Raw genomic sequence first — 24,063 nt, forward strand, 5'->3', positions numbered from 1 at the left:
GATATGCCCTACAGCTGTCCTTGAATTCTTTTTTTTTTTAATTTTTTTAACATTTATTTATTTTTGAGAGACAGAGTGTGAGTGCAGGAGGGGCAGAGAGAGAGAGAGGGAGACACAGAATCCAAAGCAGACTCCAGGCTCTGAGCTGTCAGCACAGAGCCCAACGTGGGGCTTAAACCTGCAAACCGTGAGATCATGACCTGAGCCGAAGTCAGACACTCAACTGACTGAGCCACCCAGGAGCCCCTGTCATTGCTGAATTCTTCAGCAACACTGCAAGAAACCATCATCTCTGTTTGTCAGAAAAGGAAACCGAGGTCCAAAGAGGCTTAAGTAACCTGCCAAAAGCCACCCAGCCGGCCCGTGTTCTTTCATCTAAGTCTCACTGTTTCTGAGTCATAGGACACCCCACTCCCACCCCAGCCCCAGCTCTGAATTGTCTTTGTTACTTGTGAGCCTTTGTTTTATGTGAGAACATCTTGGAAACTCTGAGAAAAGCCACAAACCACTTTCCATTCAAGGAGAACCTGAAAACCAGCTCCTCAACCAGGCCTGTTTCAGCCACCTTCAAGGTTCCCAGGTGAAAGCAAGGCCTCTCCGGAGAAACCAAAGAGCTTTCTCTTCGGGCGCACAGAAATGTTCACAAGGCAGGCCAGGCTCTGGGGCGCACTAAGGAAACTGACTTGGAGCCAGAGGCTTCTATGGGGCACCGCACGCCGATGCCCACCCGTTCAGTCCTACCTCCTTTTACTCCTAGCAGCTTCATTTGCTCCCTCTCCTACCTCTCTCCTGTCTCACCCCCTTCTCACCTCCAAGACCAGCTGGGGCAGGGCAGGAGCTTGGCCACCATGTCAGGAGGGCAGGAGGGCCTCAGGGCTTCCTGCCACAGCCTATGCTCTCTCCATCAGACAGACTCCTGGCTCCTGGCTCTCTCAGGGTGCAAAGCCAAGCCTCCGGGAAATCACTTGTGCCTTCCTATGGGGCTGGAGCCAGGAGTGAGTTTCAGGGCCACTGGTTATGGTGACAGGGAGAATTCAGGAGTGCATGCACACTGTTGAAGAAATTCTGTTAGGAGGTTCGATGGAGTATGGAGGACGGATGCTCCTAGAGGGACTTCACAGCGAGTTGAAGAATCCTCTGTGTGAGGGACAGAGATGGTGAAAGAGGAGACAGGGACAAATCTAGCCAGTCCCTCCCACCTCTTTCTGCGTTGGCTAGCTCAGCCTCTGTCCTCCATTCCCTTGGCCCCGATATCTCTTTTTGAAACTTTCCAGCCTGGAAAGCAGGATGTTCTCAGATCTGCAAGTGTCCTTTTACATAGACTAGGCTTTCTGATGGTTTCAAAGGTGCTCTTAAAATGCACAACAAGGAATCAGAATTTTAGAAATGATTAAGTTCTATCTTCAGAATGGGAGGCTGAGAACTAAGGAGGTAAAGTGGCTTGTCCAAGGTCATACGTGCTGCTAACTCCTGCTCCATGATACCAGGATAGAGGTGTCGTCAAAATTTAGAACCTCCCTCTGAAAGGGACTCCTCTTCCAGGCGTGGTGGGTGCGGTCACCCACTGTATTTGACTTCCATGGGTCTTTGATCTTTGCTGGCTGTGGTCCAGGAGCTCAGCTGAGACACCAACTCAGAATCAAACTCCTGGCAGCCAATAGCCATAGCAGGAGCTGAGTGATTCCCACAGACACCCAGGACCAGGTCAGAGCTCCACCCAGGGGAGGAGCTGCGGGAAGCCCCGCCCACTAGCCTGCCTAGCCGGTCCTGCAGCTCTGTCTACCCCATGGAGAGAGCCACTCCATCAGAGAGTGGCCTGTGCCTGCATCCAAGGAGTCAGGGCTGAGGATGAGGAGACTCTTGGGGACCCAGAAGATCATGTCCTGCCTGAATGCCCAGCCTGAAAGCCTGAAGGGCCTGCCCTAACAGGGCCTCAGCAGCTGCCTGGTAAGAGAATCCCTGGCCCCTCTGGTACTTGGAGGGAGGAGAGGGAAGGAGATTCAGATACAAGCTGTGCTGGGAGTGAGGGGAGGGGCCCTCGCCTAGAATTTGCTAAGCACCTATCCACTGCTGTCTGAAGAACTATTGATTACTCTCCCATTTCATAGTGGAGGAAACTAAACCTCAGGGAGAAGTAATATAGTCTCCGAGTCAGTGGCAGAGCCGAGATGACAGCTCCTCTTGCCTGACCTTCCTTTCTGTGCTGCAGACCAGGCCCCCACCACACAACTTCACCTGCTGTGATTTTCTTAGGGAGGGCCCAAGGCAATAATCCCTTTCCTCACCTCAACCTAATTTGGGCTCCACTCCTGCTTCCCAACAAATGATTCTGTCTGTGCTGAAGTGACAGAAGTCAGGGGAGCTGTGCCTGTGTGAGAAGGAGGCTGGGCATGACGCTTTTGGGGCTCACTGTCTATGTGATGGGGATTCTGGGAATGCGGCAGAAACCTGCATGTACTGCAATTACCTCTGCTTCTCAGAGCCAATCCAGAGAAAGCTGCCATCTGCCACATAGGTGACCCTGAAGTCCTGTGTGTGACCCCGTCCTTCTGGAGGTAATGCCAAAATGAGTGCCCTCAAGAGGATGCGGTAGTCAGCTCATACCGTGGGTGGTAGCATGGGGTATAGAAAGAGATTGAGCTTTGGTTCTCATGGTCATGGTGGGATCAATGAAGTCCCCACAGAGGCAGAAAGGAGAGGAGAATGAAAATTAATATTTATTGAGTGTTTTCTCCTCCCGTTTTTCGGATAGGAAAGCCCAGACTCTGAAAGGTTAAATGACTCAGGTGTATCAACCCAAAGCTCAAGCTCTCTTCTAGAAGTAGAGGAGAGATCCTGGCAGAAAGCTCCTCAGAGCAGGGGAAGAGTTCATAGGCCGCCCCTACTCAGGAGCCTCCAGGAACATCGTGAGTCCCATGTTCCCCGCAGGTGCGCAGGGTAGATGCAGCTGGACTCTCCAGGTCCCCTGTAGCTGTGGCGACAACCCTCAGGGCACTGCCCTCTGGTGGCTCAGTGGGTGACTCTGCTAAATGCCATTCCCATCATCTGTATCAGCACTGGTGGCTGGAGCCTTCATTCAGGAGGGTGGATACACAAATCGTCACTTGATGGTTGGCTCTATCGCCACATGAGAGGAAAACACACCAGTGCAGTTGCCATTTGGGACATACTGGAGATACAGCACTCTACCCCAGAGATGGATTTGGTGAAAGAAGGACCAGAGTCAAGTGTAATCTAGTTCACTTTGGGAGCTGGGGTCGTCTTCCCAAATGCAGCACAAAGAACAGGGTTTTGGAAGAAGACCTAGATTCAAATCATGGCACTTAACTTCTACGTGGCCTTGGCCAAATCCCTTCACCAATCTGAGATCCAACTCCAGAAATTAACACCTACTAGGCCAGATGTTCATGAGAATTAAATGCGATTAAGCACCAAACACAGCACCTATAGCACCTGCGAGCATCTAGAGGGCTTTCTCTCCCTCTCTTTTCCTCCTTAATAAAATGAGACATGCTCAGCAACCTGACAAGATAAGCAGGGACAAATGGGATCACATTTCCAGGTCTCGTGTGGGCAAAGCTTTTTAGGACAAGAGATTCCTTGGGGCAGATTCAGAGGCCCAAGGCCCAAACATTCTCACTTCCTAACATAGGGCTGGGCATGGGGAAAACACGATTCAATAGGGGTCTTAGAGCTGAAGCTAGATTGTTCCCCAACTTGCCTGATAAAGTTCAATTTCACATAGGAAGAGAAAGAATTTAGGAATATCCCAAAATGAGAAAGAAGCTAATTCAGACCAGACTAGGGAGAAGTTACAGATGGCCATGGGCTAGAAGGCAGAGACTGAGCATAAGTGGGTAGGAGAGTGTTGGTGGGCAAGCCTCCATATCTTTGCCCAGCATCTGGAGGGCTCCACCTTTCTTTGTTCACCTGGAAAAAATGCAAACACATTCTTCAAGAATCTAATGACCTTCTCTATGACTTCCATTCTGGCACTGTCCCACCCTCCACCAATGGAACTGATCACTCACTTCCTTTGCACACCATGAATCCTTTGCCTCAGCCCCTGTTACAGGACAGCCACAGGAACACTGTGTCACTTCACTGTTTACACTCCCTCTCTCTCACTAGATGGGAGCTCTGGTGGATACCTCATACATGTCTGATTCCCAGAAGGAGCTTGTAAAGCCTTTGGAAAATTGAATGAAGGAATGGAGGAAATGATGCTGGGGACGGGTGAATGGACAGAGACTGGGAAGATGAACTAAAGGAAGAAAGTTTGAATATGATCATTGGTGGACTGATAATGTTGATTTATCAAAAGATGAGTGAGAAGGAAAGGGCTGAGGTAGAGGAATATGAAGAAGTGCAGAGTTCTAGAACCTTACACACATGCAAAGATGTTCATTACTGATTTTGTAACAGTAAAACATGTGGAAATAACTTAGTACCATAAGCAGGACATGTGTTATATAAATGTTGCTTTGCTGATCTTACGACATACTTTGAACCATTAGGAGGAATGAAGCAGATCTGTAGGAACTGACATGGAGAGGTCTCTGACATTGGAAAAGAGCATTGTGTCATGGTGTAGTGGTTAAAAGTGATTGGGTCAGCTTGCCTGGATTCAGTCTGCCCCTCACTTGCCATAGAACCTTGGGACTGCTTCTTATTCTCTCTAAGCCTCAGCTGTTTCATTTGGGAAAATGAGGAGAATGGTAGTCATGACTTTAATGAGTCACAAGGATTTCCAAGATTCTTAGCAGAGTGCAAACATGCATTAAATATATAATAAATGTTTGCTATCATTATTAAGCAAAACAAGTAAGTAGCAAAAAAATGCATGCTATAACACCAATTTTACTTTTTAATTGTTTTCTTCATATTTATATACATGTATATATGCGTAGATAAAACAACTGTTGACAGTTGATTGTCTCTGAGGTACAAGACTAGAGGGAAGTGAGGAAGAGCCTTTATTTTTTAGAGAAATTTTGGGTTCATAATAAAATTGTGCCCCCCACCCACCCCACACACAACCTTCCCCACTATCACATCCCCCACCAGAGTGGTACATTTGTTAAGCTGATGAACCTACAGGACACATCATTGGGACTTCTACTTTCAATTTTCTACATTTCTGTCTTCTTTTTCACTTCCACAATGAGCATGTATCCATTTTGTAGGTAAAATTATATTAGTTAATTAATTGTTGAATCATATCCTAAGCCCCAGAATGGTTAGCCTCTTGAAAGTAGCCTGGTTGACACAGGTTGCCACAGAGGAAGGGGACGAGCCACTCTGGGACTGCCTGCCTAGGTACAAGGCCAGAGCCACACCCGAGAACCCCCACTCTGCTGTCACCATCATGACAGGTCACAGGCTCACCTGCCTGGCTGCTGGCTACTCTCTCAGAGGAACATCTGACAGTAGCTCCCAAGCCTGAGGAGGCCAGGCCCCGGGGCCATGCCTTCCCTGACTGTCCTCATGCTCACCTAACCAGCTGAACGGCTTTAGAGTGCCCAGGGAGCAGATTTGGGAGGTTGGGAGAGCAGCCGATATCACTGGTGTGAGGCTGCCAGCCCTGGACTCAAAGTCTCCTCTGACATTCACTAGCACAGTGACCTTTCTGTGAGCCTCTGTTTGCTCATCCCAGTTAGGGATTAACCTACCCCACCTCACAACGGCACTGGGACATGGAGTGAGAAGATCCGTGGGAAAGTATCTAATGTATTCCTTGCACATGGATGGTTCTTGGAAAGTCTACTTGTGTGTTTGTTTATTATTGGGAAGTTTTCATTTCCTGTCTACATGACCTGCTTAATAGACTTAGACCCTTGGATAAATGGCATGGTCAGGGTGAGTGCCTAGTTGGGGATGTCCTTCCTGGCAAAGTCAAGGTAAGGAGAGGGTAAGGACAGTCCTGGGGTTTCCAAAATACACAGTCCAGGATGGACTGGCTGCATTTCTGGGGCTGGTGAACTACTCTCTAAACAAGGTGTCAGCCTTTATTTGGGTTGGATTTAACATGATGATCCTCCAAAATGGAGTCATTCCTGGATGGCATGCAGGGAATGGGAGGGATAACCAAATGGTATAGAAAGAGGCTGCTCTCCACACATGTTGAAAAACTGCTGCGGCTGATGACCCACAGGACGGAGCTGGGCTTGGCAGAGGTGAGCCCTTTGGGTCACCTCTCCTGCCTTGCCCATCTGTTTTCCCAGGTGATTGCTACTTTGGCCCCTCTCTGCGTGAGCGCCTTGTCAACATGAAATACATTCTCCATTTGACCTTTGTGTGTCTGAGTCTCTTGACTCCAAGGTGAGTTTGCTGCCCTATAATGACCTTGGTCTGAATTGCTTTGAGTATGTGGTTGAAGTAGGAAGGGTGGCAGGTCTTTAGTAAGAAACTAATGGCAAGACAAAGCCTAGTCTGTCCACCTCCTTGAAACACCCAGACAACACAACTCCCTGCCATTTATTCAAGCTTCCAAAATGGTCATACATGGGTGAACCATTGCGGGTTTTTTTAAATGTTTATTTACTTTGAGAGAGAGAGAGAGAGAGAGCAAGCATGTGCTCATGAGAGATGGAGGAGGAAGAGAGAGAGAGAATCCAAAGCAGGTGCTGCGATGTTAGTGCAGAGCCCACTGTGGGGGCTTGATTCCATGAACTGTGAGATCATGACCTAAGCCAACATCAAGAGTTGGGCACTTAACCAACTAACCCACCCAGGCGCCCCCACTTGTGTTTTTTCTAAAGACACTTGGAGGGGTTCCCAAATTACCTCAGCATTCTGAGGTATGGCAAATGGGTAATAAAATGGAATGGGATAATGACATATTAATTCAGCAGCTTAAAATTAGAGATTTCTCTCTGGGAAAGTCACCACTGGTACATGGGCACAACACACAGACATACATGCAAACATAAGCTCAAGTTTGTGTGTGTACATGCTTATTCACAGATAAGCAACACTCATCTTCTTTTCCAGGATGTGCATCCAGGGGAATCACTTCAACATTGAGGTCAGCAGAAGTGACAAGCTCTCCCTGCCTGGCTTTGAGAATCTCACAGCAGGATATAATAAATTTCTCAGGCCCAATTTTGGTGGTAGGTCATCCTTTCTGTCCAGTACGACAATTCAAAAGAAGGAGAACAGAGACAATATGCAGAGGAGGGTTTCAGGAGATTTCAGTTGACTCCTTTTTCTGATCTACAACCTGTTAAGGATTAGCAATAATGGATGAGGACAGCAAGTGATTTTCACACTATTTTGAAGAACGTGCTTTGCTTCTCAACCTGCAGGATGAAGAAATCCTCTTCCCAGCTGAGGAGGTGACTAGAGCCTCTAACAACCTCCTACACACTGTCTTCCTTCTACCCCCACTTCCAGTGTCATTATTTAAGGACCATGCCACCTAGTCTTCCTGCCTCCAGCCTGGTCACTCAAGGCTAACCCCCAACAGTGCCACCTAGATGACCTGCCTGGGTCCTTTTCCTGCTCAAAATACCTGCCTATGTCCCAGCATCCTCAGCATAGAGTCCAGAGCCCTTTGCATGGCACACCAGGGCCTTCCTAGGCCAGCCTCTATCTCTGCCAGTCTCATCTGCCCCAACTCCTCCCGCTATGCCCGGCCAGGAGTGTGCCCCAAACACTCCCTGACCTCCTTGGCTTCCCTGGTCTCCTGCCTTTGCTGAGACTGTTTATCTGCTGAGAACAGCTTCTTTCAAATTCCCTCCCTGGCAAAATGCCAATTTTTCTTCACGGCTCTAATCGAAGGCTTCCTCCTGTGAGAAGCCAGCCCTGATTCCTCTAGGCCCTATCCCCATTCTTCACACTTTACTTTGAACATACTTCCAAATCCTAGCCACTACCTGGCAATACCATCGTTGCCACTGGTTTTACATCTGTCTCAGCTTTAGGCTACAGTCTCTTGGGGGAGTCTTGCTTTATTTACCTCAGTAAAGTTACCTCACTAACCCTAGCAGCAGCTCAGTGCTTGGCATACAGCAAGTGGTCAATTAGTATTTATTGATGGCATGAGGGAAAGAGGGAGGGATGAAACCAATAATATACCTCCTCACAGAGTCTCAGTCTCTCTGTGTCTCTAATGTCTCCTTACGCAGAGCATAAAGTGGTTGAAAGAGGTTTGGAGTTGAACAAACCTCCATTTGGCTCCTGGCTCTACTGCTTGCCCAGCACCTTAGCTTTCTAAGTCACCTCTCTATAAAGTGGGGATATATCTTCTGCCTCACAGAGAGGACTGATTGAAATGAAGTGTGTGAATAAGAACCATGGCACCTGCCATATCATCAGGATGCAGTCTATTCTAATCCCTTTTCCTTCCTGCTCCTCCCCTCACATGACAAAATTCTCTGGTAAAATCTAGGATTAGTGGGTTAGTCCACTGGAGAGCCAACACAAAAGGGAATTATCCATGCAAGATATTCACTGGGGCAATATCTATGACAGAATGTGGGGTGGGAAGAGAGGGAAGCTGACCCCGGGGGAAGCAGAGAGGGAGGGAAGGAAGGTTGGGCAGAGGTGTCATAGACTACACTACGGTTCTATGTGTGTGTGGAAGGGCCCCAGAGAATCCTGGAGCCAAATTTGCCATCAGAGGAATCTCCTATCTCTGCCTCCCAGGAACAGTGTGCCTTCATATCCTCGCCACACTCAGTCACTGGTGGGGTGCAGCCTTCGGGAAGCATGGCCTCAGAGCAAGTGCACAAATAGATTTCAGAGCACAGACCATTTTCATGGCCACACAATTAAGATTTGAGCTCCTTACGTTAACAAACCTAGGAAGGCTTCAACCTCCCCTAGTCTTCCCAGGCCCAGCAGGACACTAATGACAAGCATGTGAGTCTGTACACCCTGGTTAGATCCAATTCCTCTGCCTCCCAAACCCCAAACAATAGGCCAGGATACTGCCCTTCTTGTTGCCTGTTCATAGGTTGACAAGAGGCAAGATTCTTGGGCAATGAACCTGGGGTGGACCCAAGGAGGGTGAGGCGCAGATCCACCTGAGGTGAGAAGGGGGTAAGCGGTCCTTAGTCAAAAAGAAGGTGAGCCCCAACACCTTGGCAATCTGTCTCCTAAAGGAACTACATTTACTTGGTGGCCGGGAGTTCCGTGGAGCAGCCATGTTTTCTGTACTGCCTGTCCACCCAGGTTTTAGGTCCCTGGGGTCCTTAAGAGAAAAGACCTCCATAGGGTTTTTCAGGGAACAAGGTACACAGAGCACAGATTTATAAACAAGCCCTAAGAACACTGTCCAGGAACTGGCTTTGACCTCTTTCCTAGGAGGAAGCTGCCCTCTGGTGGCACAGCTTACTTTGATAACTCAAGGGGAAGAAAGCAAGTTCTGGTCCCTAAAGAAGCCAACTGAAGCAAGGCCCAGACTGGACTAATTAGATACAAAGTAAACAGAAAGCACAGTGGGATGGAACTTTTGTGTGTTTTCTGTTCTCCATGTTCCTCAGGGAGAGCAAATAACACTCAGCCACTGCCCACTGTGCTCCAGGCACTTAAAATAGATCTTGTAACTTTCCCAACCCAACCCATAATACCAGGCACTAGTAGCTCTATTTTATAGGTGAGAAATTGTAGTTTAGCAATTTGCTCAAGGTCACACAGCTATGAAGTGGTGGGCATAGGATTCAAACACTCTGGCTCCAAGCTCCTTTTCTCAATTTCTGCCTTGGGGGGCAGAAAGCCACCTAGCACCATACTCCTTCAGCACCTTCCACAGTCTGTCCTCAAAGATCTCCCACTTTTCCACCAAGTATTAACACAAAGCATTTACTTCGTTACTTTTAATTGCATTGGTTCTAAAACTTCACTTCCAAATTCCCACCTATATTCTATGGCTTAGTTTCCTTCTGTGAATAAGTAGGTCGCTTTGTCTGATTCCTACCAATTAGATGGTTTTAAGCTTCCTTTGAATTTCACCTCCCCTCTTCCTGGTTAATGCAGTGTCACAGTCCCCTGACACACCCCTAGTTCTTTATTACAAGAGAATGTTGTTGCAGCTATTAACCTGGTGAGTAAAGTTGTTCTTTTTCCAGAATGAGCTAGGATTGAGGAGGAGAAGAGGGGTAAGCAAATGCCACTTACTGAGCCTCTGTTATTATGTGACAGACACAATCCTGGGAGCTTTGTACAGATAACTATTCGTGAGCACCTCCTACACGTCTGGCTGGGCAGGCACTTCACACGTATCCCTCTTGCCACCATCCTGCAGAGAAGCTGCCACATGCGAATCTCCTTTAGCCCTCTCCATGACCCTATGGTGTCATTAGCATTATCCCCACTTGTAGGTGAGAAGTCTGCAGTTCCGAAAGACTTGGTAACTCTTCCCAGTTGTAAGCCAACATCTTTCTCACTCCTGGGCTTTTCTTCTGCATCTCCAGTCTGAGGAGGAATACACTGCCCTGGCCTGGCTTTTGAGAATGGTGGCCCGAAGGCCTCTGTCTCCAGAGCTGAGGCGGGCGCTCTCAGAAGTTCAGCTTGAGGCCCAGTATCTATATACCAGATCTCATGGGGAAGGTTCTGGAATTCTAAATAGTTTAGGCTTTTGGGAGAGTAAAGGAAGAGTAGCAAAGCATCAGGAGGTGAGCAGCTCAACCAGGAGCAGTCTTGAATGCCATCTTGTGGTAAATTTACTTAGTTGAGGGGAAAAAAAAATGAAGATCTCTGTGCAAAATCCCAAATCCCCTACTATGTTTCTAAATAATCTGTCCGTTGCAAAGCACCACAGGAAAAATCCTCCAAGTAAGAAATAGCAAATACAACTACATCCTTTAAAATCTGCACTAATGAATGTAGTGTGGTCTCTCTTACACATTAAGCTTTTTACATATTTGTGCATTTTTTATACAAACATTTTTCATACATTTTTTCCCATTCTACACAATGGTTCCTCCTGACAGGGGTGGGTAGAAATCCACCTTTTGCTTTATATACTTCTAGAGTGGTTAAAATTTTCCAATAGGTGAATGTTGCTTTCGTAATTTTATAATTTTTAAAACATTGTGCTAATGTAGTGTGTTTGTGTTTCTATATAAGTCCTTCCGTTTTTTTCTTCATTCTTAGGAGAACCAGTTCAGATAGCACTGACTCTGGACATTGCAAGTATTTCTAGTATTTCAGAGAGTAACATGGTAAGTGTGGCCCCTTCATCTTCCACCTGAGGAGACCTTCTCCTTGTGTTTTATGGGGATACACCTTCTAGCTACTCAAAAAACAGAACAGAGACTCACAGCCCCCATGCTCTTGGAATGGCAGAGGCTGGAAACCTATCCCAAAACTCAAGAGAGTGGAAGATTCTTATAAAACAGATCTTCTGAAAAGGAAGGAAAGTGGATTCAAAGTCCAGGAGGGAAGAAATGAGGGAGGGGAGCGGGTGCAATTGGTAAGGGATGAAAACCGGGGAGAGACTCAAAGGGCAGTGGGGAAGACTGAATATCACATGGATCCTCCCAGGGCGGAAGCTAAGCTAAGCTAATGAAAACCAACACTCGCATGACTTCTTTCCACCATCCTCTCACTTAAGAACACCCAGTACAGGGGCGCCTGGGTGGATCAGTCGGTTAAGCGGCCAACTTCGGCTCAGGTCATGATCTCGCGGTCAGTGAGTTCAAGCCCCGCATCGGGCTCTGTGCTGACAGCTCAGAGCCTGGAGCCTGTTTCAGATTCTGTGTCTCCCTCTCTCTGACCCTCCCCTGTTCATGCTCTGTCTCTCTCTGTCTCGAAAATAAATAAACCTTAAAAAAATTAAAAAAAAAAAAAAAGAACACCCAGTACAGATAAGCTGACACAAAAAGCAGGTTGCCAAGGGGCCCACTGTGCAGTCTGGGTACAATCCTGGACAACCTAAGAACTTAGCTCACCAAAACCTTCAACGGTTTGGAGGGGCTTTTGTGATAGAAGGTAAGTAAGTTAAGGCGCTAAACATGCTCCTACAGGGCTCCCTTTTGGCAGTGAGAGTTACTCTCTAGAACAGATAAGGTGCTTTCTTCTCTTATTGCTAACAGGCTGCTCCCCCAAGAATAAGACTTTGTTCACCAGTGTCTATTATAGTACGTACTCTTGACCTAAGTGGAGGTGGGGAAGGGAATAAGACTTGACCCCTTCCCTTCCGTTTTCAAAGTCTTTCTCCCCCCAATCCATTTCCACTACTTGGCTTCCCCCTCAGGACTATACAGCCACCATATACCTCAGACAGCGCTGGACGGACCAGCGGCTGGTATTTGAAGGCAACAAGAGCTTCACTCTGGATGCGCGCCTTGTGGAGTTCCTCTGGGTGCCAGACACTTACATTGTGGAGTCCAAGAAGTCCTTCCTCCATGAAGTCACTGTGGGCAACAGGCTCATCCGCCTCTTCTCCAACGGCACAGTCCTGTATGCTCTCAGGTGACTGGGTGGCTGCAACCGCAGGGCTGGAGTGGAGATGGCTGGAGAAAAGGCATAAATAAATCCTGGATAGTTCTGACCAGCTGTCAGATAAGCACCCCAACGTCCCACCCTTGTCATGCCCCTGCCTTCTTAGATTCCTGTCCCTACAATTGAAGGGCCCTTCCTCAGTTCAGTTTGGCTCAATAAGCAGCTACTAAATGCCTGCTCTGGGCCAGGCCCCACTCTGGACACCGAGAATACAGAGCTGAATGAGACATTGTCCTGACACAGATGAATAACAAAAGGAAGTTCAGAATCCTAGGGAGTTGGGGAGTACGTTAGAGACAGAACTCTGAGCTGAGTCTTAAAGAGTAAAAGGAAGTTAGCAAGAGAAGACGGGGAACAGCAGGAGGAAATGTAAAAATTTTTCCTTTCATGGGACTTAGTGGAGCTAGAGTTGCTGCAGAATGCATCTCTACTCGTCTGAGCCATTTTTGTACAGAGAATCAAAGCGCAGTGCCCCAAGGCCTCTGTCATCTGCAACCACGGCCTCCCTTTGTCTCTTCTCCAAATCCCTGAGGCCAAAAGTTCCTTCCACCCAGTGGAAGTTTATCAAGAGGCTGGTTGGCTAGAATAGGGAAGGTGTTCCCTAGGTGCTGCAAGAGGCAACCCACAGGCAGAGGTTCAGGGCTGTTTGCACAAGGGATGTGCAAGGACCGGGCAAACCATATGCTCCAACAGTCCTTAGGTAGAAAGCTGAGAACCTAATACTCTTAAATCCCAAGTACGAGGCTGCTGTTAGGAAACAAAGACTGAGCTAACCAATAAACTGAATTTTTGGATTGCTCATCTGACATTCCTCAGCCACACTGAATTATGCAAAAACCAGCCCAAACCCCAACCCTTCTTTCAAGAAGCTAAACGAGACCTCTCCCATGACACCCAGCTCCAATCAACACTAACTCTTCCCATGTGTGTACGTGTGTGTGCATGGATGTGTCTGTCTGTATTTTGCACATAACATAATCTCTTTTGTACAAGGATTACAAATTATAGATGACATTTAACAGCCTCACTCTAGAATTAGACATATTTGGGGGTGAGTCCCTGTTCTGTCCCTACTCTGTGACCTTAGGCAAGTTGCTAGACTCTCTGAACCTCGGTTTCCTCAGCAGCAAAAGCAGAATGATTTTTCCTACCTCGTAAAGCTGTTGTATAAATTCAAAGGGATAATGCATGTGAAGCACTTTCCCTGGGGATTGGCTCAGAGTAAGCGCTCAGTAAATAGTAGCTGTTGTTACTCTGTCTCCCTTAAGGGAGCTTCCTCAAGGTGGGCACCATGAACACAACATTTCACTTTCCCCAAGAACCCAGCACAGTGCTTAATGACGGCACTTAATAAAAATGTATGACACTGAAGGAAAAGGGAGATAAAGGTGGGCCAGTTGAAATCTCCACTGTGAGGGCTTTATTGAGGTTTAATTGAATGTCCCTGAATGTTGGTCCCTAAGAGCCACAGTGCCTGGGACCCTCCAACATCCTCCACTTCCTCTGCGAATGCTGATCCCCTCCAGGAGGCAGGGTCCTGGAGAACTGCACAGCCAGCAGACCTGGGATCCAGCCCCAGCTCTGCCACTAAGAGCTGTGTGAGCCAAGGCAAGCCGGAATCTGTTGTCAAATGGTGACAGCAGTGTTGGGATCTCTGTTCTAGCTCCTCGTGCATTTGTCATGAAGATTAAATTTTAAAACTGGATGCAAACGCATCTCAAGCCAATGAGTGATTCTGTTCTGCAATATGTTGCACATTTGCCTCTTCATTGCCAACATTCTTGCTTCCTCCATCCTGGGCCCCAGCTTTTACCACATCTCAAAGATGTCACTTAGCACAGAAAAGCTCAGGAATGTTTTGCGTGTAGGCTCCAAGTCACACGTTCACTGTAAGGGCCAAGGTGAAAGTCTTCTTGGAGTTGCCCTTAACAGGGAATGTGTACTTTCCTTTTGAACCCATTTGTACACTCCTTTTGAACCCATTTTTCCTTTCTTAGAATCACAACGACTGTTGCATGTAACATGGACCTGTCTAAATACCCCATGGACACACAGACATGCAAGTTGCAACTGGAAAGCTGTGAGTATATATCCTGCAGCCCCTGAGATGATTTTCCCGGGTGACTTAGATCAGTGTATTCATGGAGAGAGACCTATACACAATGGCCTTTCTTTTCTCGGTGTTGATTCCAATTGATTCAGCCCTTCTGAGTGTTTAGGCAGAGAGATTTAGAGACCTCTCAGCAACAAACCTTCCAATATGACATCTTTTGGGGAAGGCCGCTGTGCACCAACACTAAATATTTCCACCTAAGAGTAGACAGGACAGTGAAGGAAATGGGGGTCAATTGGATGAGGAGTGGGACTCAGAATCTGAGAAGGCACCAGAAGCCAGAAAGAACACAGCAGGGGTTAAAAATGGTAACGTGCAAAGCAATCATTGGCATTCATTGCATCTGCTTCTAACTTTGAAGAGAAGTTGTTTGGAGTGTGTGTGTGTGTGTACTTTAATACAGTGATGCCAGTAATGGGAATTCAAACTACAGTCTGGGGATTTATGATGAAGAATGAGCATTTATTCTAAGTTGATGTGTGTCAAATGGCATTGTTGAGTAATATCCATTGTTCTGAAATGCCCACCAAACTTGGGAAAGTGTACCTGTGACCGGTGTCCTAGGAAAACAATGGCTCAGAGAGGAGTTATCAAGGCATCAAGGGATGGCTTGTGTCAGGAGGAAAAACCATAGTCAAGCACTGGACATCAGTAGGCACGTCTTACATGAGGACACACATGGTCAACATCCAAGAAGCACAACCATTATGAGGCAGTAGTCATTTTTCAGAAGTAGACATTTAATTAAAGACTCAGACAGGCAGATTAATTACCTTATTGATTAAATACATGAAAAACCTACTTAAAGCAATACAGCTATTTGGGGGCAGAATAAAACTTGAGGGTATCAAAAAGAGAACTCATTTTCAACCCCACATGGAAAAAGTAATTGCCCTCCATGTATGGCTGTGCTCATCTCAAATCCCAGGAGTGAGATTCTCCTGGAAACTCCAGCACTCTGCTTGCACAAATACCATCCCCAGTGAACAGGGGAAGCATTCACTGAGTGTTTCTTAGCAGTTATTTGGGTACAGAAACCTCACTGAGGGTGTTTTTTCCTGAACACCATCCCTAGAAAAGAATTGCTACCATCCCACCAGAGCAATGATAATGCCATGATTGTGAGCATTTTAATACTTGTAAAAGTACGGTGTCTAGGTAGAAGCTTATATGACTCACATTTTTTAGCTATTTTTGTATTTCTCTGGGCTTCTAGGCATATTTGCACAGCTAACATCAGTACATTTGGGGGTGGTTCTGAGAGAAAACCCACAGACAATTTTTACCTGGAAATCCTCTAAGAACCCATGACCACTTCTCTGCCCTATGGAGGGAAGATAACCACTGTTCAACAGTGGATACTACAAGCTAAGACTTAACAAAATGTTAGTCCCAACACTGGCATCCCTCTTCCCAGTAACCTGGGAAAATGAAGGCAATACACTTCCATGGTTAAGATCGCAGGTACCAAAATCACTGGGTTTTTCCTGTCACTAGCTATGACTCTGGGTGAGTAGAACTAACCTCTCCTGACCCCAGTTTCCTCACTTGTGAAGAAGGAAAAATAATACTGTCTGACTTAGAGAGTTATTTTTTAACAGCTTTATTGAGGTAAAATGTACATACCACAAAATTCAGCCCTTTTAAGTGTGAAGTTCAAAGATTTTGGGCAAATCTGCCCAGTTATGCAACCACTGCCACATTTCATTGTTAGAACATTTCCATCAACCAAAAAGATCCCTTGTGCACATTTGCAGTCTCTTCCATTGCCGCCACCCCACCCCCACGCCCAGTTAACCACTAATCTACTTTCTGTCTCTATGGATTTGCTTTTTCTGGATATTTCATATAAATGGAATCAATGCACCATGTGGTCTTTTGCATCTGGCTTCCTTCACTTAGCGTGTTTTTGAGGCTCATACATGTTGGAGCGTGGATCAGTACGTCGTTCCTTTCTATTGCTTTATTTCTCGTTATTCCATATGAAAGAGCACAAGTAATACAAGTCCTTTTGGCTTGGTTCCACCCTGCAGTTATTAAGAATAATGCCACTGAGAACATTTGTGTACAAGCCTTTTGTGGACATGATTTGATTTCTCTTGGGCAGATGCTTAGGAGTGGAATGCTGGATCAAATAGTAAATTTATGTTCAACCTTTCAAGAAGCTGCCAAACTGTTTTCCAAAATGGTTGCACCATTTTACGGTCCCACCAGGGATGTTCCAGTTTCTCCGCATTCTCATCATTGGTTATTGTCTGTCTTTTTCATGACAGCCATTCTTACGGGTGTGAAGTGGTATCTTCCTGTGATTTTGATTTGCTTTCCCCTAATGGTTAATGATGTCGAACATCTTTTCATGTGCTTATTAACCACTCATCTGTCTTCTCAAAGAGCTATTCTGAGGATTAAATGAGATGATAATATTGTAAAGCACTTAGAAATGCCATCGCTTACTAAATGATAGATATTATCATCACCATCATTGTCCATGGGTTTTGGGTTTAGACTTTCCTGAGGTACAATCCTGGCTTTGTTATTAACTTGCCCTGCTATCCTGAGAAAGTTGAGCAATCTCTCTGAATCTGAGAATTTTCATGTATAAAATGGGCAAGACATTACAATTCCTTGATTCTAAGGTACAGCATTTATTGAATAACATTTTAGGAAAAAATGTAAGCTCTACTTTATATATATGTATGTATGTATCAACTCTAAGATCCATCCCAATTTCAAAAAATGTAAAAAAATTTTTTTACTGAAGAAATATATAAATGTCTACCTTGCAAGTCTGTGAGCATATTAGAGATATAAGGTGTAAAAGACTCACCATAAATGTTTCATAAAAGGTAGCTATTATTACTATTATGGACTATATTAGTAAAACTGCTTTGAGATTTACCAAATGCCTATGTTAACAGACATCAATAAAGTGGCTAGTGGTAGGTTTCTTGTCTTCTGTTTTTGCATTTTAGCCAATATGGAAATAAGAACAGACCGATTGTGAAGTCTCTGAGAACATATTCAGAGCTGCTAGATTGTCCTGAAGGGCACCATGTAACATAGAGCTGTGTGTGTGCACAGACAGGAGCTCAATAAATATCATTTCAATAATGAGGATGGCCACTTCCAGAGGCCTATCATCCACCAAGTGTAAATAATGCTTAGCATAGAACCGGTTTTCAATTGATGGCAAATAGCCTAGCAGCTCATCCTATTCTAAGCAGATGCAGCAACTGCACGTGAGAAATCATGCCAAGTTTTGCATGGGATCATCCTTGGACTTAGCACCATCGAGGCAGATCTCCTGTTGCCCCCATATTGTAGCATTTTCCAGACGAGTTCAATCTGCTGCCTCCCTGCATTGACTTGCACTGTTTGACTTACCAGGGGGTTACGATGGGAACGATGTGGAGTTCAGCTGGCTGAGAGGGAACGACTCGGTGCGTGGGCTGGAAAACCTGCGTCTTGCTCAGTACACCATACAACGGTATTTCACCTTAGTCACCAGATCACAGCAGGAAACAGGTAACTTGGGAGACACTTTGTACAAAAGCAAAATAACTGCGTTGCATTTTGAGTCAAAAATACGATTTCTTCTCTAGTTTATCTCTTTTTTTTTTTAACGTTTATTTATTATTTTTGAGACAAAGAGAGACAGAGCATGAACGGGGGAGCGGCAGAGAGAGAGAGAGACACAGAATCGGAAGCAGGCTCCAGGCTCTGAGCCATCAGCCCAGAGCCCGATGCGGGGCTCGAACTCACGGACCGTGAGATCGTGTGACCTGAGCTGAAGTCGGACGCTTAACCGACTGAGCCACCCAGGCGCCCCTAGTTTATCTCTTTGTGGACAGGAACACCTCCGCAGTGTGGTAGGGCCATAGGGTTTGGGCTGAGCACTAATACCTGCTTCATGCCCAGTATTGACATGGCCCCCAAAGGGCTCCCAGTCTAGTGAGGTAGATGTCAAGGAAGCCAGCAGGTATAATGCTACAGGAATACTATGATGGAGAAAGGCACAAGAAAAGGATCACGGGTGGGAGTACCAGTACCCCTATAAATCCCATTCTATACAACAGCAATTTCTTTCATTGAAACTGTAATGACAGTTCATGCTTAATTAGGTTTTGGTGTATAACAGATAGCTTAATGTGAATATAGCTAAGTTAAACATCCTGAAGGGAAACCACTCTGCTATGTGAGCAGACATTATTTCCTATCTCTTATTTACCCTATCAGGAAATTATACACGACTGGTCTTGCAATTTGAGCTTCGGAGGAATGTCCTGTATTTTATTTTGGAAACCTATGTTCCTTCCACTTTCCTGGTGGTGTTATCCTGGGTTTCATTTTGGATTTCCCTTGATTCAGTTCCTGCAAGAACCTGTATCGGTAAGCAGCTCCAACAGGAGATTTCTAAGAACTGGCCTAACAGGTCCTTTTTGGTTTCTTTTCACCTTCTACCAGGTTTGGTTTTTTTTTTTTTTTTCACTGATATTCACAGGGCAGTTCCAGGAGTTGGTTTCTTGAAAGATTCTTTCACAGAGAGAAAGAGAGAGACAGAGAGACAGAGACAGAAACAGAGACAGAGACAGAGAGTGAGGTACTACATTTTTAAACATGTTTTACAGTGATAAGGGAGAATTGTGATTGGATGTCTATTGCCAGTTATCGTACATACTGAACACCCCCCTCTAATGGGAAGACAGAAGATGCAACACTTAGAAAACAATATCACTCATATCCATTCAAAATGGACAAATCAACCCTGCTCTAGAAGACTGCAGATTTTTCAAAATGAGCTGTTCCATTTCTGAGTCCTGTCCCCCTTGCCAAGTTCTGAATGGTGATGGTCTGCCGGGTAAAGGTGAAAGGTTCACTGGCCACTGATGTGGGAACATTGCCTACCTGTTTTCCCAGGAGTGACCACCGTACTGTCAATGACAACACTGATGATCGGGTCCCGCACTTCTCTTCCTAACACCAACTGTTTCATAAAGGCCATCGATGTGTACCTGGGAATCTGCTTTAGCTTCGTGTTTGGGGCCCTATTGGAATACGCAGTTGCCCACTACAGCTCTTTACAGCAGATGGCAGCCAAAGACAGGGTAAGAATTTTGAGGGCCCTGTATATATGATTCATCACTTGCCATGTGCTGGTCTGTAGAGAGGACCCCGACTGGTTCCTATCCCCAGTGATTCTCATCCCTGTTCAGGGGGAGGCATCTGGAAGTCATGACACCTTTTGAAAAAGACTGCTCTTTTTGTCAAGTACAATGGGATATTAACATGTTTAATTTTCTAGCAGCAAATCACTGTTATCTGTATGCAACATGAAATCACAAGCATCCATGAAAAACCCAATATCAAACCAAACGTGATCAGCTGCTTACAAGTTTCATATTAATATGCAATTACTATTTAATTATTTTGTTACATTTTTGTTTTCTTAAATTATACAAGTAATGGTTTACTGAAAATGTATGAAAAAAATTAAATTGTGGCAAATTTCTCAATTAGCCTATATTTCTGCTAACAGGGAAAGACTGCCATTATCTGAATTAGCAGTGAAACACTGTGGTCCAGCTCTCAGAATAATAACAATCATTATTATCAATTGAACATTTACATGTGCCAGACGGTCATAAGCCCTTTGCAAATATTAGATCATTTAAAATACTCCTAACAACCCAGGAAGGGTATCGGAAAGGGATCCGAACAGCCCAAAGACCCAGTTGCCTGCTCCCTTATGTTTGACTCGTGAGCAACGTTTCACACAGTCGTATTACCCTAGTACCAAAGGCAAATGATTCTATGTGCCAGCCAAAGAAGAATATGGATTTCACTCATTTTGCTCTCTATAGGCTTCCTTAAGGGAACAATGGTTAATAACAACAACAACAACAAAAATCTGAATTTGGTAGATTGGCAAAAAGGGGTATGGAGAATTACTAACATCCTTCATGGAAGACACCAGAAAGCCCTTATTTGGCTGTGTGTATAAGAATAGCTTCACTACAAAGTAGTGGCTATGTGCTGAACATCTCATTTAGTCCACCCAACAGCCTATCAGATGGCCACCACTGTTATTCCAAATTTACTGTTGAGTAATCTGCTGCTCAGAGAAGTGAGATCTAAGACCTCACAGCTAGTCAGTAGCCTGGCCAAGGATCCAAACTCCACTCTCTCTGACTTCACTACACTCCCCACATGCTATGCCATTCCAGGCATGTTGGAGAATGACAATTCCCTGGAATTGTAGGCAGCATCACTATTTCTGTTTGTGTGGCAGAGACTTTTAGACACTGCTGATTTCTGTCATCTCTCATAATTAATCCCTCCTCACTGAGACAGAATGGGACTCATCAAACACCTACTAAATGCTTTACATAATTTATACCATCTTCCCATCCGTCTCATGAGGTAAATATTAATATTAATATCATCACCATTTTGTAGGCAAGGAAACTGAGTTTTAAAGGGATTAAGGTGACTGAAATTTCATAGTAGCAAGAGGCAGAATGGAATTTGAACCCAGATCAGCTAACTTCAAAGGCTGAGCATTCAGCACACAGCTCTGCATATCAATAGAAGGCAATGGTTATTCTTCCCCTTATACAAGCTGAGGACCTAGGGAGAGGTGCCTATAAGCAGGATAACAGGACTGCCAAGTCTGGCTCACTAGCCAATTACTGAGGCACTCAATGCCACTTTCTATTAAACCTAATTATTCAATACTTAGGCTTCTAATTATATAAATACCTGCTTATTTATTTTGCTAAGTCGAATCTTTCAAGCTGACCGCGTTGTCTATGATCTAGGGGACGGCGAAGGAAGTGGAAGAAGTCAATATTACTAACATTATCAACAGCTCCATCTCCAGCTTTAAACGGAAGATCAGCTTTGCCAGCATTGAAATTTCCGGTGATAATGTTGACTATAGTGACCTGACCATGAAAACCAGTGACAAGTTCAAGTTTGTCTTCCGAGATAAGATGGGCAGGATTGTTGATTATTTCACAATTCAAAACCCCAGTAATGTTGATCGCTATTCCAAATTACTATTTCCTTTGATTTTTATGCTAGCCAATGTATTTTACTGGGCATACTACATGTATTTTTGAGAGTATGCTGAATTGTTTGCATGCCATGGTTCTTCAAAAGAACAAAGTAATGATGCAAGCAGTTTTCGAAGCCAAGTGTGCGTGCTAAACAAGTGAGTAGATAGCATCTGAGCATTTCTCCTCAAAGAATATTCCCCTACCCGTTATTTAAGCTGTGTAGAAGTCCTAGCATTACAGAGTCTTATAATAGAAATAACAAGTCATTCCTTTTTTATCTTTACCAAAGACATCCCCATGGAGCCTAAGATTACAAACCTACTCAGGGTTGACTATTTGCTCAGTGACTCCCTGGTCTGCATTTACCTCATATAAAAAAATGAGAAGGAAACTATTATATGTATTGAGTAACCCTCAAGTGCCAGGGGTTGTTTCTAAATTAATCATATGTGCTATTTACTAAATCTCTGCAGTGCTTATAAAATGTATTGTTACCTATTTAGGGAGTAACACTTTCTAGTTTTTGTTTTTGATTAAAATGAAATGTGGGCCTAAGTCAATTCACTGAAAGTCACTGCACTAACTCAATACCAAGATGAGTCTTTAATACAGGATTTCATACTACAGCAGAACAGTCCCCAAACTCCAATAAGTTCTATGACTAAAAAATCACATGTAAATGAAGAAAACATTAATAGATCAACAATCTCAAATGCAAATTTGTTTCTAAGATATAATGGATTCCCCTGAATCCAAACTGAAAGGGCTCTGGGGCTTTATTCTCCCATTTGATATGTCTTATCATTTTACTATTATACATACACCAGTCCTCAACAATGCTGAAGCCCTTTCCCCACATCAGGGATAGAAATGGAAGATTGTTTAAAAAACTTATTCTAAGGAGTCTTACTAAGAGCTGCGGCCAACAATACATGCAGAATTGAGTCCATTTCTATCTGCTACTCTGACACTGAGCACCACGTTCCAAGCAGCAGATCTCCTGCATCCTTCCAAGAGGAGCTCTTAACCCTATACTCTAATGACTAGGAGGGATGCTTATCAGATAATGAGCTGCATTACCAAGAAACAAGTGGCTTACAACAAGCTTGGTCTTGCTCAGAACCCCAGTCCTTCTAGCTGGACTACTCTGAGTAGCTTTTCCTGCATGAGTAGGAGAATGTTGGCCTAGAGTCCTGAACTTTCTGAGTAACAATGGGACTTGTTCCAGAATATACGTGCAGGCTGCAGATGAGCTATCTTTTCCCAGTCCAGCCACTCTCACTCTGACACAAGAAGCACATTATGTGCATCCTTGCTCCTTGGTCAAGCTCAGCCAACAGCATTATAAGTGGAGACTTGTCAGCGTGCCATGAGGGAGGCGCCAAGATGGTGGAACAGCATGGAAAGTTTTTTTTGCATTGCTCACCCCTGAGATGTCAGTTCAGCCTCAAGCTGCATAAAAAGAATCCTGCCATCTTTAATTCTCTAACTTCTTTTGTTGTGCCTTTACCTTTTCTTTCAGAAAATGTATGCCTTTACCTTTTCTTTCAGAAAGAAACCATGGCTTCTCTCTTCTATAACCTCCTGTACCATAGGCTCTCATTCTTTTTCTCCTTTTGATAATTCTCACAATTCAGTGTCTAGTGAGCTTTTAACATAATGTTCTAATGCAAAGGAATTAAACGAGGTGGAACGTGGTTGCATGGCCCAATCATATTTGTGATTTAAAAAAAAAAAAAGTTTAAAAGGAAATATCTGCTCTGAAACCCTGTTCAGGCATTATATGTATTTTTAAAAAGCTGTATAGTGTGCAACTGTGAAATAAACATACCATATTAGCTACCCACCAAATCAAGTGGTCATCTGTAGAATAAGTATTGTAAAATCCCCTTTGGAAAAGGTATACATCATAGTGCAAATTCAGTGGGGTCGCACTCTTAACATCTTCATGTTCCTCTCACTGCAGACAGCACACAGATACATTCACACATGCATATACACACATACATACATATACCCCTACTACTTCCTACCAAGGAAGATAAACAGTGGGGGCACAGTGGACATTTCTTTGAGATCGCTCCACCACAACACTTGCCTTATAGTTAAATAGCTGAGCCTGGTGATACTGAAAGATTCAATTCTCAGAAAATGCCAGATTCCCTTCCAAGCCTTCTTCATGGCTTTGGAATTCACTTTTCCTTTTCTGTTGAATAGTATCTTTAAAGTTTGAGAATATATTTGGGGGAAAATTCTTGAATTGTGTACCACTCTGAAACTTAGGTAGGCTACAGCATCAGAGTTCTCATAAAAAAAAAACTCCTAAAATTTTAGATCTGCTCCATGTATCCTACCTACCCAGATCACTCCCAAGACCCACTTTATTCAAAATATTTCTTGGGTGAAAATACCAAGACTAACCATATCAAATTTTCAAATACA

At 44.7% G+C, this 24,063-nt stretch overlaps 1 protein-coding gene and 1 long non-coding RNA gene across 2 annotated transcripts in view; one reads left to right on the forward strand and one right to left on the reverse strand.

The window, feature by feature from the left end:
* LOC147584187 (uncharacterized) overlaps positions 1-24,063 on the reverse strand; it is a 68,199-nt gene that overhangs the window by 4,304 nt on the left and 39,832 nt on the right. The window contains exon 3 of the long non-coding RNA XR_015253909.1: positions 12,326-12,461. This is a non-coding gene — a long non-coding RNA (uncharacterized LOC147584187). The remainder of the gene's footprint in view (positions 1-12,325; positions 12,462-24,063) is intronic.
* GABRP (gamma-aminobutyric acid type A receptor subunit pi) lies at positions 1,779-23,102 on the forward strand. Its single transcript, XM_025924604.2, has 10 exons — positions 1,779-1,947; positions 6,225-6,321; positions 6,994-7,112; positions 11,101-11,168; positions 12,203-12,420; positions 14,448-14,530; positions 17,951-18,088; positions 18,800-18,952; positions 19,481-19,668; positions 21,382-23,102. The coding sequence occupies exons 2-10, from the start codon at positions 6,269-6,271 to the stop codon at positions 21,682-21,684; spliced, it is 1,323 nt and encodes a 440-aa protein (XP_025780389.2). The 5' UTR covers positions 1,779-1,947; positions 6,225-6,268; the 3' UTR covers positions 21,685-23,102.

Source organism: Puma concolor, chromosome A1, assembly GCF_028749965.1.
Source record: "Puma concolor isolate L17-30 chromosome A1, mPumCon1.1.hap2, whole genome shotgun sequence".
Lineage (NCBI taxonomy): Eukaryota > Metazoa > Chordata > Mammalia > Carnivora > Felidae > Puma > Puma concolor.

What these genes read in the sequence shown, in the direction of transcription:
- GABRP (XM_025924604.2), top strand. Translation starts at nt 6,269, where the DNA reads ATGAAATACATTCTCCATTTGACCTTTGTGTGTCTGAGTCTCTTGACT. An exon ending in TCTCAGGCCCAATTTTGGTG is followed by an intron (nt 7,113 to 11,100) that starts GTAGGTCATCCT and finishes CTTCATTCTTAG; the next exon opens with GAGAACCAGTTCAGATAGCA. An exon ending in CAGATCACAGCAGGAAACAG is followed by an intron (nt 18,089 to 18,799) that starts GTAACTTGGGAG and finishes TTACCCTATCAG; the next exon opens with GAAATTATACACGACTGGTC.